This window comes from Balaenoptera acutorostrata, chromosome 13 (assembly GCF_949987535.1).
Source record: "Balaenoptera acutorostrata chromosome 13, mBalAcu1.1, whole genome shotgun sequence".
NCBI classification, from domain to species: Eukaryota; Metazoa; Chordata; class Mammalia; order Artiodactyla; family Balaenopteridae; genus Balaenoptera; species Balaenoptera acutorostrata.
Genome location: NC_080076.1, coordinates 57,460,553 through 57,473,685, shown reverse-complemented (window position 1 = coordinate 57,473,685; position 13,133 = coordinate 57,460,553). Strand labels below are relative to the sequence as shown.

The following is a 13,133-nucleotide window of genomic DNA, read 5'->3' as shown; positions in this document are numbered from 1 at the left end:
AGGTCGTCCGGGACGCCCCGCGCCGGCCACGGAGCGCGCGGCCACCGCGGAAGAGGCGCCGCCCCGGCAGCCCGAGGGGAACCCCGGCTGCGGCTCCTCGCCTCGGCAGGGCAGCTTCGGGGCCGGCGGCCGGTCGGGGAAGGGCAGGCGGGGGCCCACGGCTCTGGGCCGTCCTGGGGCAAGGAGAGGCCGCGCACTTACTTGTTCCTGGCGCTGGGCCGCGCGGGGTGCCTGGGCTGAGAGCCGGCGTGGCACAGCCCTGCGCCGCCCAGGGCCAGCAGCGCCAGCGCCCAGAGCCAGGGCGCGCGGGGCCGGGGCCGTGTCCGCTGCCACATTCTGTGCGCGGCGGGCGCGACCCGCCGGCCGGATCCGGAGCGCGGGTCGGGCGAGCGCCGGGAGGCTGCGGGCTGCCCGGGCGCGGCCGAAGGCAGGAGGCTCGGGCGCTGCGCGGCGCCCCCACCCGCGCTCCGCGGCCGCCCCCTGCGGCTTCTCGCTCCCACTTCTCCTTTTCCGCCCCGTGCGCCCGCGCTTCTCCCCCTCAGTGACGCACAGGTCCCCCCGGGTGCCGCCCTCTTTATTTCACTTCCCTCTCCGGAACGTGACTCTCGCTCAACCACGTCTGTCTCCAGTCCTCTTGCTTCTCGGCAGGGGGTTGCGGGGGGTGAAAGGCCTGTAGGGTTTGGGAGAAGGGTCTCTGTTACAAAATTTCCAATTACTCATTCCTTTGGTCTCATCCCAGGAGCGGGGCAACTCCGCCTCCCACCTTCCAGCAGGCGCGCCCGGCCCCTCGGGAAGGGCCGCCGTCAGCGAGTCTGGCAGTCCACACGTCGGGCCTGGGTGCCGGCTTCCCAGGGCGAAGGAGGAGCATCTTTATCAGTCCTTTATCAGACTCGGATTTCCTCCTCTGGCAAGACGCGGCCATTCCTCCACATTTGAACTTGAGAGTTTAGGGGAAATGAACGCGGGTCCCCTTCTCTTTCTTTCCCTTACGCATCCATTAAATAGTTTCTGAGTCAACGTGCGGGGCAGCAGGGGACACTGGAAGCGACAGCCCCACAACTTCCCAGCAGATTCTGAAGCACAGCATCAGGCTCTAGTATACAGATCATCTCGCAGCCTCTGCTTCTGATGTCCTATTCTGAACTTTCTTTTTCTATCAATATTAAAGACATTTACTCCACAACAATCGCCTTTGCTTCTAAACAGTTCAGACACGGCTAGACATTTGTCTTTTCACTTGCTTGCATATTTTCTGCCTATTTTTTTTGGCAGTTTTCAATCCTGTTATTTAATATGATTATATAATGAGCCATAATTATAATTTACCATAGATCTTAAATTTTCCTTTAAAAATATTACTTAATGGCTGTATAATATTCCATTTTATTTCTGCCTATTTTTGAGTTACACTAATCTCTACCAATTTCTTTTGGGGATGAAGCAACTCTGCAGAAGAATGTTACATAAAATCCCCACCGGAGTGTTGTGTTCTTGGGGTGAGGAGAGAACTATATATTGATATTTGAGTTAACTTGCTGAATCTAATGAACCGGAGTGGGGTTATTTGTAGACTGCATAGATTAACTGCAATATCTGTGAGTTGACAGGACACTGTTGGCTGTGAATTGTGATGTGGACCATAACACTTTGCTATGTTCCCTACTGTAACTAAATGAAACTAGTGGTCCATTTTACTTGATATGCTTTGATGATGTTGTAGGGCCTTTTGATTTGCAAATAGAAGAAAATTCCCTAAGTAGAAACTTCACAAGAGCCAAGCAGAAAAATATACCATGTAAGAACATAGTCTGTCCATGAACTCTCTAAATGGAAGATCATGCAAATAATGGACTGATGTCATCCCAGCCTTCGAAAGAGCCACCCTGAGGGGGAAGTAACAGAAAGGGATAAAAAGCTGTCTTGCATAACCCGATCTCTATCTTTCTGTGTGGCTTCCCTATCCTTCCCATCCTAACACCATTTTTGTCCATGAAGTGTCATAGGGAAGAAGCAGAGCACAGAAATGAAGGAGAGGGACAGAAGGGAAAAAATGGAGGAAACACACAAGTTGTGTATGTCTACAGCTGACAGCTAACAAACCACAACTTCTCTTAAATACTGGTAATTCTCAAACTTGAGAGTGAGTCAGACTGATCAAATCACATCTAGTTTTTTCATTGACTCAAAGTTATACCGGGAAGCTGTCTTCCAGTCCAAGAGTTGGAGGACCAACTTTTTATTGAGATGACCACGACACCAAATTTAATCAGCTATAAATGGCATTTATCAGTAAATAAATGTTATTGTGGGCATCTGTTACATGCGAGGCACCTTGCAAAAATAGTAAGTCATGGGTGAGTGAACACGGACTGGGGCTCTGTGTTTACAGAGCTCCCAGGCCTTCCTGTGCAACGAACCGTGTGACGTTTCTGATGTGCAGTCAGATAAGTTGGACAATATTTGTCCCATGCGTCTCTCTAGACACATCCCCACGGGTACCCACTGTGGGGCTGCTCTGGGAAGATGGAAGACTTGAGGCCAAGATCTCAAAAGACCCTTTTCTTTTTCTCTTCTCTAGCCAGAGGAAGGGACCCTTCAGACTCAGGAAACAGAGAGCCTTCCAGAAGAAGCAAAGCAGGAGAGGCTTCCTGAGGAGAGAGTGGAAGCACCTCAAGAAACAGTCTAACTGGGCAGATCATCTGGTCCCAGTCATAAGCAATAAAGTGGAAATGACTGGCAGAATGCTGCAAGTGTGAATTCTTTATAAGCCGCCAACTTCCTCAAATAAGCACTTGAAAGCTGTCAGTTTCCTGTAACCATCCAAAGTAATTTCTTTCTCTTTTAAAACAAACATGCCCCATAGTGATTTATATTCTTGATTGTGTCACCAACTTACTGAACTGAACTTGGGTCTGCTCACCCAATGAGCAGCAAAGCCAATCTACTGATACCAGGTTGTGGTGAAGGAAAGTACAGCATTTATTGCAGGGCATCAAGCAAGGAAAACAGGCAGCTCATGCTCAAAAGACCGGAACTCCCCTTTGGCTTTCAGGGAAGGGTTTTAAAGGCAACATCTGGGGTGAGGGTCGCGGGATGTGTGATCAGCTCGTGGACTTTCTTTTGATTGGTTGGTGGGGAGGTAACAGAGTGATGTGGCAGGAACCTTAAGCATCAGTCCTCTGGTTCCACGTGCTTATGGTCAGCATCCTCCACCTGGGTTGGGGGGGGTGTCTTAGTTCCTGCAGAACAACTCAAAAATATGTGTCAAATTGTTGTGTACATCCCTTGAGGAGGAACTAGGACTCTCTATTATTGCTCAACTATTGTTTAAGCTACCATTACTTTTCTTGCTTGACTGCTTTTCCTTTGTTTCTGAATTCCCTCACTTCTCTAATTAGTAACTGCTTGAGTCTGCTCTTTGGAACGCAGGCAAGGCCTGAGAGACTAAAGCCTTTTTCTCTACAAAGAAGAAACAGGGAACACAGAGGGGCTTTTGTACCCAGGGAGGAACCACAGGGTCCTGCTAGGTTTCAATCTCCACTTTTCTTGATATGCCTCAGTCTTGAGGGAAACAGGGGCTGGACAAGAAAGGGAATAAGGTTTTGTTTATTTATTTATTTTTGGCTGCACGCGGGCTTTCTCTAGTTGTAGCGAGCGGGGGCTACTCTTCATTGCGATGTGCAGGTTTCTCATTGCAGTGGCTTCTCTTGTTGCGGAGCACAGGCTCTAGGCGTGTGGGCTTCAGTAGTTGTGGCACACGGGCTCAGTAGTTGTGGTTCGCAGACTCTAGAGCACAGGCTCAGTAGTTGTGGTGCATGCGCTTAGTTGCTCTGTGGCATGTGGGACCCTCCTGGACCAGAGCTCGAACCTGTGTCCCCTGCATTGACAGGTGGATTCCTAACCACTGCACCACCAGGGAAGTCCCAAGAAAGGGAATAAGGCTTTGGATAGAGAGGATAATCATAAACTCAGTAGGAGAACTCGGATTTAGAGGGACTCAGTCCCATTAACTAAAGCAAAAATGCAAAATAGAACTATTTCATAAAATCCATTCCTTCACTATGGGTCATGATAAAAGAGCTCATCAGGCTCTGTACTTGGGGGGTACTTCTTGTGAAGCAGTGAGCCTGCTTGACCCCTACCACACCCAGACTCCCTTCAGTTGCCTGGAGGAGGAGAGTGGGCGATCATTACAGAGGTGGCAGGGGGGTTCATTGCCTCCACCCCACCACCAGTCATCTGGGCACAAGACATTTGATCAAGATGAACTGATCTGTATCTAGGATGTGGTCAAGAGTCATACGACTTAGCCTGGGTGTCCCAACCTACTCATTCCTCATCTTTTGTTTTCTAGAACTCAAAACAATGTCTCCCCTGATTTCTAGCTGTAATTTTAGATGTCTTAACTTCTTCGTGCTGTTTACTAATGATGAAAAACGAAAGTCCTTGAAGATTAGACATCTTGCATAAATTTTGATTGCAAAGCATTTCTAACATAATACACCCTAAGAAAATGTCTTACACATTCTTAAGTTAGTGATAAGATGCCCTTCATCTTTGTTTGTTTGTTTTTGTTTATTTAAGTGCGGTTGGGTAGGGAAGGAGAGACAGAAATGTCTCCAAGGAAAATGAACTGGCTGCACCACGTAGCTTGGTCTCTGCTTTGGAATGCCAAGATTTGGTTGATACAATTTTGTGTAGCTCCATTCGCCATAGGCACAGCATTTGACAAGGCACCTTTGGAAGGAAGTCAGTGAGTCCCCAGACTTCAAAATTTACAAACAAGAGCTACTTTCCCATCTTGTCAAAGGCTTTGCTCAAATAGACCCAAACTGAACAAAGAACAGTTGCTCTCTTCATTTTTTCCTAACTATGTATTGCAAATATCCCATCAGCTATACAGAGCTAAAGATTCAAAATCTCTTTATCCTCTGAACCCAAGACTGATCTTATTTATCAATTGATTGATTTGATAGCATTGTGAAGGATTATGGCCATTACGTTAATCATCTTTCTTGAGAGATGCCAGGAGCATACCTCCCTTTATTAGTCAGGGGTGTGTGCCTTAATACATGCTAAACTATTATCTGAGAACTTCAAAACTGCAAAAAGTTGAAATTATGCCTGAAATCACACATGAAAAAAAATGTTTAGGAGCTCATGCAATGGACTTAGCATACTGTTCAAAACTGGGTACCCTCACCTCCTGAGCAGAACGACGGGGACAAATCAAAAGCCTCCCAATCCTCCATTTCCTGCTCTGGAAAGGGGATGCCTCATGTAGCTGTTGGGAGGGTGCCTTGTGTTACCACATGTACACTGCTTAGCACAGTGCCTGGCACAGGGTAAGTGGAGGATAAATTTTCACAACTGTTATTGTTACCACTTTGGTACTGCAACAAATTTGCAGTCAGGTCCAGGAGCTTTGTCATCTTTTTGTTGTGTCCACTGATGTGGGAAGCTGACCATCTACTGCAGTTCTTCTTTCCAAATAAGAAATATATATCAAGAGGGCACATGCACAACTCAGTCAGAATGACTCTAAGTGTGATCGTCGGGAACAGAACACTGGGTTCTTGACTTCTACCTCAGTTTTCTTTCTACTGCTCTCCAAGAGAAAACGTATAGCTCAGCTGATTGTTTAGGAGATTTCATCCTCTACTTTGCAAAGGAATTTATTTTAGGACAATTCAATGAGATCTTTGGGAGGATTAATAACTCTACAAAAATAAACTCAGATCATCAGGCAATTCGATAATAAGTTTCTTCTTCTTCCTCAAAAAGATGAAATTAGTAACTAATTCCATATCCTTTAATTTTTTTCAGATGTTCCTTATATCTAAAAATGCTTCCTATAGCTAACTGTGGGCCATATACTGCATTTGAGAATTCAGTGCTGTCACACTGATGGTGTGGTTTTGAACACATTTTTTTCTTCATAAGAAATATGACAAAAATAGGCTCTTAGAGTTTTGTTTGTTTCCAAGAGAATTGTAATAGCTTAGGCAATAATGCTTTCATATATATGAGTCACATCAAACTATGTTGTATAGTTCATCATTTATTTATGGAATGAGAGTCAATTGTTCTGGAAACAACAGAGTATTTTAAATAGGCAGAATGTGTTTGATGATTGTAAAATAAATTGTTAAATTTTAGGACAATCTTGGTCCATACTCATTAGAATAGTATTCATGAGCAAATGAACTCTTTCTAGTATTTCAGGTTGTGCAGTTCTAAACCATGTTTCAAATATTTAAGTATAGTCAGCTCTCATTATTTGGTGTCATTTGTTCTATTAAGTTGCTGCAAACACTGAATTCGTGAATACTGAACAATTGCTTGCAGAGGAAATACAGGAGTAAGAAGCCTCTGGTCAAAAATGTTTTTGTCAACCAATCAATACATAACCTTCTTTTCTGTGTGTTTCTTTTTTTTTTTTTTTTGTCTGCGTTGGGTTTTCGTTGCTGCGCGTGGGCTTTACTCTAGTTGCGGCGAGCGGGGGCCACTCTTCGTTGCCCAGCGCGGGCTTCTCATTGCGGTGGCTTTTCGTTGCGGGGCACCTGCTCTAGGCATGCGGGCTTCAATAGTTGCAGCACGCAGGCTCGGTAGTTGTGGCTCGTGGGCTCTAGAGCGCAGGCTCAGTAGCTGTGGCTCAGTTGCTCCGCGGCACGTGGGATCTTCCCCGACCAGGGCTCGAACCCGTGTCCCCTGCATTGGCAGGCAGATTCTTAATCACTGTGCCACTAGGGAAGCCCCTCTGTGTGTTTCTATTTAAAGACACCTTGTTTGATATTTATTATTGATTCATTGACAGTGAACTCACAGCCAACCCCACTGTAACTTGTGCCTGAACAAAGCTTACCTCAAACACATGTTTTCTCCATAAGGCACATCACAACCTTCTTGAGCTAAGGAACACAAGACAGGGCTTCATCACTGCGCTTGGGGGCCATTTTAAACAACGAAATCACCAACAAAAAGCACAAAAATGCAAAAAGCATAGAATTCAATTTTCCATGAAAAGGACACTTCTTTACAGTATGAGACCTAAAACAAGAAGGCAGAGCACTGCCTTGCTGGACCTCAGCTGGAAATGTGCACAGTTGGGCAAGTCAACTTTTTTGCCACTCTGCTCAGTTTCACCAATGGCCACGAAAGTGCTGCAAGTATTGCTTTTGTAGTTAAAAATAAATTCCGTGAAGAGGCAACTTCACAAAATATAGAATCTGTGAATAATAAAGATAGACTGTATTTCAACTTAAGTCTGGGAACAGTAAGAAAATATTACATCTGGGGGGAAAAGGCAAAGTTCTTGGAATTTTGTGGCCATCAAAAGATTTGTTTCATCAGTAAGCATATTGAGGAAGTTCTGCGTATGGAACACTGCCAGGCTATATGTGAGCCAGAGAAAAAAAGATTTAGTTCTTTATCATCTTAATTGGCTGGAAAGCAAAACACACATGTATGAAATGACCTAATACGTACAAAGTTACATTCAGTAAATAAAATACTGCATAGTAAAAGCAGTGTACCTAGGTTATGATAAAGAAGCAGAGCTTGAGGCAATCAGAAAAGTTCAGTATTAATTAGGAAAGACCATAGAGAAGTGTGGGTTTGAGTTGAGTGTTTCATTTTTTGTTTTGTTTTGCTTTGCTTTAAATCAGCTATAATATCAAAACCGAATGTGATTTGCAAGAGAGGAAGGAGCAATTAATGTGACCTTGTACACTGTATGTGTTTAATAAATAGAGACAGGGGCCAGCTTGTAGATTAGCTAAGCCAAAGTGTGTGGCCTTAGAAGTAGCCAGGAGGTTGCAGCAACATGAATGGACCTAGAAAGTATCAAACTAAGTGAAGTCAGTCAGAGAGAGAAAGACAAATATGATATCACTTATATGTGGAATGTAAAAAAAAAAAAAAATGATACAAATTAATTTACTTACAAAACAGAAACAGACTCACAGAGATAGAAAACAAACTTATGGTTACCAAAGGGGAAAGGGAGGAGAGGGATAAACTGGGAATTTGGGATTAAAAGATACACACTACTATACATAAAACAGATGAACGAGGACCTACTGTAGAGCACAGGGAACTATATTCAATATCTTATAATAACCTACAATGGAGAAGAATCTGAAAAAGAATATATATATTTTATTTATATATATGTATAACTAAATCACTTTGCTGTACACTTGAAACATTGTAAATCAACTATATTTCAATTTAAACAATTTAATTAAGTTAAAAAAAAAAAGTAGCCAGGAGATAGGTGAGTTGGGGAGGCCAGTTGGGATTGAGGGGTAATGAACATGAGGAAAGGGTGAGGATGTGTCACTGTTAAAAAGTACAACATAGGCTGGTGGAAAAAACAAACAAACCTCTAGTTCTTTTTTCCCCTCATCTAAAGAGAGGTAGGGTGACCAGATGTCCTGATTTGCCCGAGCCAGTCCCAGGTTACTCCTGTTGTGAATCAGTTGACACTGTTAATTATCCTTAGTGTCTCCTTTCATCTTCAAAAGTGCCTGGATTTGGACAATAAATTATATGGTCACTCTAAGGACCTAAAATGAACTGAAAATCACAACTCTGTTTAACACCAACATAGTGTTTATAAAAGCTGAATAAAACATTAGTAAAGATCAATGCAAATAACAAAATCAGAAAATAGGAATGAACTGGACTGCTGCAAGTCATAACTTTACTCAGGGCAAGTGCTTCTGTTCTGTTACTGCCTCATGCATTTTATTTATTTATTTATTATAAATTTATTTATTTATTTATTTATTGGCTTTGTTGGGTCTTCGTTGCTGTGCATGGGCTTTCTCTAGTTGCGGCGAGCAGGGGCTACTCTTCATGGCGGTGTGCGGGCTTCTCCTTGCGGTGGCTTCTCTTTGTTGCGGGGCACAGGCTCTAGGCACGCGGGCTTCAGTAGTTGTGGTTCGCGGGCTCTAAAGCGCAGGCTCAGTAGTTGTGGCGCACGGGCTTAGTTGCTCCGCGGCACGTGGGATCTTCCTGGGCCAGGGCTCGAACCCGTGTCCCCTGCATTGGCAGGCGGAATCTTAACCACTGCGCCACCAGGGAAGTCCTGCCTCATGCATTTTGGTGACGTATTATATTTTAGAAAGTTGATTAGGCACTGGAGACTTGGCTTGTTTAGTTGGTTGTTGATGAAGTTGGTTATTTGCATGAACTTTCCTTGGCTCTATCTTTTCAGACGTAATCACTTTAAAACTCATCCGCAAGAGCTACGGAAGAAGAACACAGTGCCGTGGCTACATTCTTCTTAAATGCTCCAGCCCGGCCACAGCTCCTTTAAATAGTGCAGAGCAAGGAAGACCCTACTCAAGGGCAGCTCAGAATCTAAACCCACTGACATCTTTGAACACTTATTGGTTGAAGAGACTAAAACAACATAAATAATCAGCCATGAGCAGATAAAAGTTGCTAATGTCTTTTTTTTTTTTTTTTAACATTGTAATTAAGCCAAATCCTTACGAGATTGATGAGTTTTAACCCCAGGAAATTTTAGTTAACAGGTAAATCCTCTAGTCAACTGGCTTCAATCTACTTCTCCTGCCTTTGTTTTGTTTTGTTTTTTTAAATTAATTAATTAATTAATTTATTTATTTATTTTTGGCTGTGTTGGGTCTTTGTTTCTGTGCGAGGGCTTTCTGCGGCAAGCGGGGGCCACTCTTCATCGCAGTGCGCGGGCCTCTCACTATCGCGGCCTCTCCCGTTGCGGAGCACAGGCTCCAGACGCGCAGGCTCAGTAGTTGTGGCTCACGGGCCCAGTTGCTCTGCGGCATGTGGGATCTTCCCAGACCAGGGCTCGAGCCCGTGTCCCCTGCATTAGCAGGCAGACTCTCAACCACTGCGCCACCAGGGAAGCCCTGCTAATGTCTTTTGACTAACGGTAACTACAATGTGAGACCAGAGTTTCACATTCAGAGAATGTTGAGGGGTCAAGGAAGAAACTGCCTTCGTTTTTTATTGCATTCTCACATGTTTTTCCCCATCTTTTAAAAATATAAAAACAAAATACGGGACTTCCCTGCGTGTCCAGTGGTTAAGACTCCGCGCTCCCAATACAGGGAGCCTGGGCTCGATCCCTGGTCGGGGAACTAGATCCGGCATGCCGCAAATAAAGATCCCGCACTCTGCAGCAAGATCTTGCATGCAGCAACAAGACCCCGCATGCCGCAACTAAGAGCCGGCACAGCCAAACAAACAAACAAATAATAACATCTAATTTAAAAAAAAAACTTTATTTCCTGAGTATTCTGAGATTATGCTTTCCAAAGTGCTGTTTGGGGGCAAAGTGGTGCCAGGATTCCTGGGAGAAATAGGAAGGACATTAGAAAACAGGCACCAGAATTCAGTTCCTATGTTTTTCAACCCTGAAAGAATCTTCACTTTCCTGCTGGGGATTCCAATTTCATAAAGGTTTTTTAAAAATAAATATTTGTGGACTGTGGTTTTCTAATGTAAATTTTATCAAAGGATAGCATTCTTGCCAACAAGTGCATAAAATGTGATCAGCTCACTGAATTTTTCACAAAGTGAAGGCAGCCAGTAAGCAGCACCCAGATCCTGAAGCAAAACATGCCCTCAGGGCCCCTCACAGTCCTTGCAATCATTAACCCTTCCTTCCCCAAAGTCACATCAGTTCTGACCTCCAACACCATCACTTAAAGATTTGTTGAAGAAAAACTATTGATTTGTCTTATTTTGTCCATAATAACTGGCACAGTGCCTGGCACATAATACTTGTTTAATAACTTGTTTAATACTTGTTGAATGAATGAAAGAAAGCAAACAGGTGTCTAACTTTTATAAGACAGTGGATCAAATTAACATACATAATATACTAGGGGGAAAGGGGCATTACATTGGGTGAGAACTGGGATCTGGGGATGCGAACTTGGACAAAAGTTGAAAACTCAAACTTCGAACAGAAGAGTACATTTCAGTTTTATCTTTTAACAAATATAAACAATTTGAATAAATCTAATCCTCTGTAATTTTCCTTGAGCTTTAATCAACTCTTCTCACATCACATCCACTGTAACTGGTGAGGCCAACCTCCAGAGAGCTTGTTTCTCTTTCTCACTTGAAAATGGACCCATGCAGCCAAGAAATGACTATTTTCAGCCCTTCTCCACCCCACTCTGAGGCCCGGTCAGTCAGAAAACAAAATTAGAGTCACCCTCTTCCTCGGCCAAAGCATGTGATCTCTGGCCAGAGCTCTTCCCGCCCTAATGAATGAGGTAATGAGGGGCCAAATAAGGTTTCATATGTATGTCGCCTCAGAATTACAGTTTATCTTCACTGTGCTTTTAAAAAACTGGAATTAAGAACCTAGCGCTGCCAAATCACAGCTTAGAGAGATCTGTCAACTCTAGAGATAAAAAATAAAAGGAAAATCCATTTCAAGCTTTGAACTGCTGCTCCTAAATGATTCCCAGGGAAACACAAATAAATGATGTCTTCAGAGGACAGATTCATTATGAAAAACCTCATTAAGTTGGGGTTTTAAATATTTCTTTAAGATACTTCCAACCTTTAAAGGAAGCAAGTCTGGAAATGGAAACTATTTTGCTTAGAGGATGAAACCCTCCAATTTACACCACCCCCCCGCCCCCGAGATATGTCATGCTTTATCATAGATGAACCTTCAAAGGCAAGGTGCAGAGGTAAAGGCCAGACTGGAGAAACACACAAATCCACCAAATCCATTTAGTCTACATTAAAACTAGCCTTCTAAAACAGGAGTGTTCGATCCAGAAACAAATCTAATTTGCCTGAGGAGGAAGAGCAGGTCTTTTCCCTCTTTTACTTTTTTTCTAGTTATGTTTGATTGGAGGCCCGTAAGCAAGTATACTCTTTGCATAAACTGTTCTCTGTGAGGAATTTTCTCCACGCCTGGAGAACTTCAACTTCACCTATGAGACCTTGGCAGTCATTCGTTCTCTGAAGCTTCCCAGGTGCCTCCAAGCCCTCTCACATGTTGCAACATATAACTGATAAAGAATTGATAGAGGAATTGATTTAACAAATGAACAAATCAACAAGAAAAAGAATCCAGGGACTTCCCTGGTGGCGCAATGGTTGAGAATCCGCCTGCAACTGCAGGGGATACAGGTTCGAGCCCTGGTCCGGGAAGATCCCACGTGCTGTGGAGCAACTAAGCCCGTGCGCCACAACTACTGAGCTTGCGCTCTAGAGCCCGGAAGCGACAACTACTGAAGCCCGTGCGCCTAGAGCCCGAGCTTTGCAACAAGAGAAGCCACCACAATGAGAAGCCCGCGCACCACAAGGAAGAGTAGCCCCCGCTCACCGCAACTAGAGAAAGTCCACGCGCAGCAATGAAGACCCAACAACAAAGACCCAATGCAGCCAAAAATAAATAAATAAATAAATTAATTAAAAAAAATAATAAGTTCCCTCTGAGGAAGTGACATTTAAAAAAAAAAAAAGAAAAAGAATCCAATAGAAAAATGGGCAATCTGCCCTTCACAGAAAAGGAAACGCAAACGGCCAATGAAAAATATGTTCAGCCTCATTAATATCATGGATGTGCAGAGTAATACCTAAGTAATTAATTAATATCTAATGCAAATAGATACCACTATGTACTACCAGATTAAAATTTAAAAGCCTGACAATACCAAGTGCTAGTGTGAATGCGGAGAGAAACTCTCCCTCACTGCTAACGGGAGTGTAAACTGGTACAACTGCTTTGGAAAACAGTTCTGGCGCTTCCCTGGTGGCGCAGTGGTTAAGAATCCTCCTGCCAATGCAGGGGACACGGGTTTGAGCCCTGGTCTGGGAAGATGCCACATGCTGCGGAGCAACTAAGCCCGTGCGCCACAACTACTGAGCCTGCTCTCTAGAGCCCGCGAGCCACAACTACTGAAGCCCACACGCCACAGCTACTGAAGCCTGGGCGCCTAGAGGCCGTGCTCCGCAACAAGAAAAGCCATCGCAATGAGAAGCCTGAGCACACAATGAAGAGTAGTCCCTGCTCGCCGCAACTAGAGAAGGTCCATGCGCAGCGACAAAGACCCAATGCAGCCAAAAATCAATCAACCAATTAAAAAAAAAAACAGTTCTGCACTACTTTT

The 13,133-nt window shown here is 44.1% G+C and overlaps 1 protein-coding gene across 1 annotated transcript in view; it reads right to left on the bottom strand.

The window, feature by feature from the left end:
• EMILIN2 (elastin microfibril interfacer 2) overlaps window positions 1–646 on the bottom strand; it is a 50,332-nt gene extending 49,686 nt beyond the window's left edge. The window contains exon 1 of the mRNA XM_057525960.1: window positions 202–646. Within this exon, the coding sequence (XP_057381943.1) occupies window positions 202–335 (134 nt within the window). The 5' untranslated portion in view covers window positions 336–646. The remainder of the gene's footprint in view (window positions 1–201) is intronic.
• Between the last annotated feature and the right edge of the window lie 12,487 nt (window positions 647–13,133).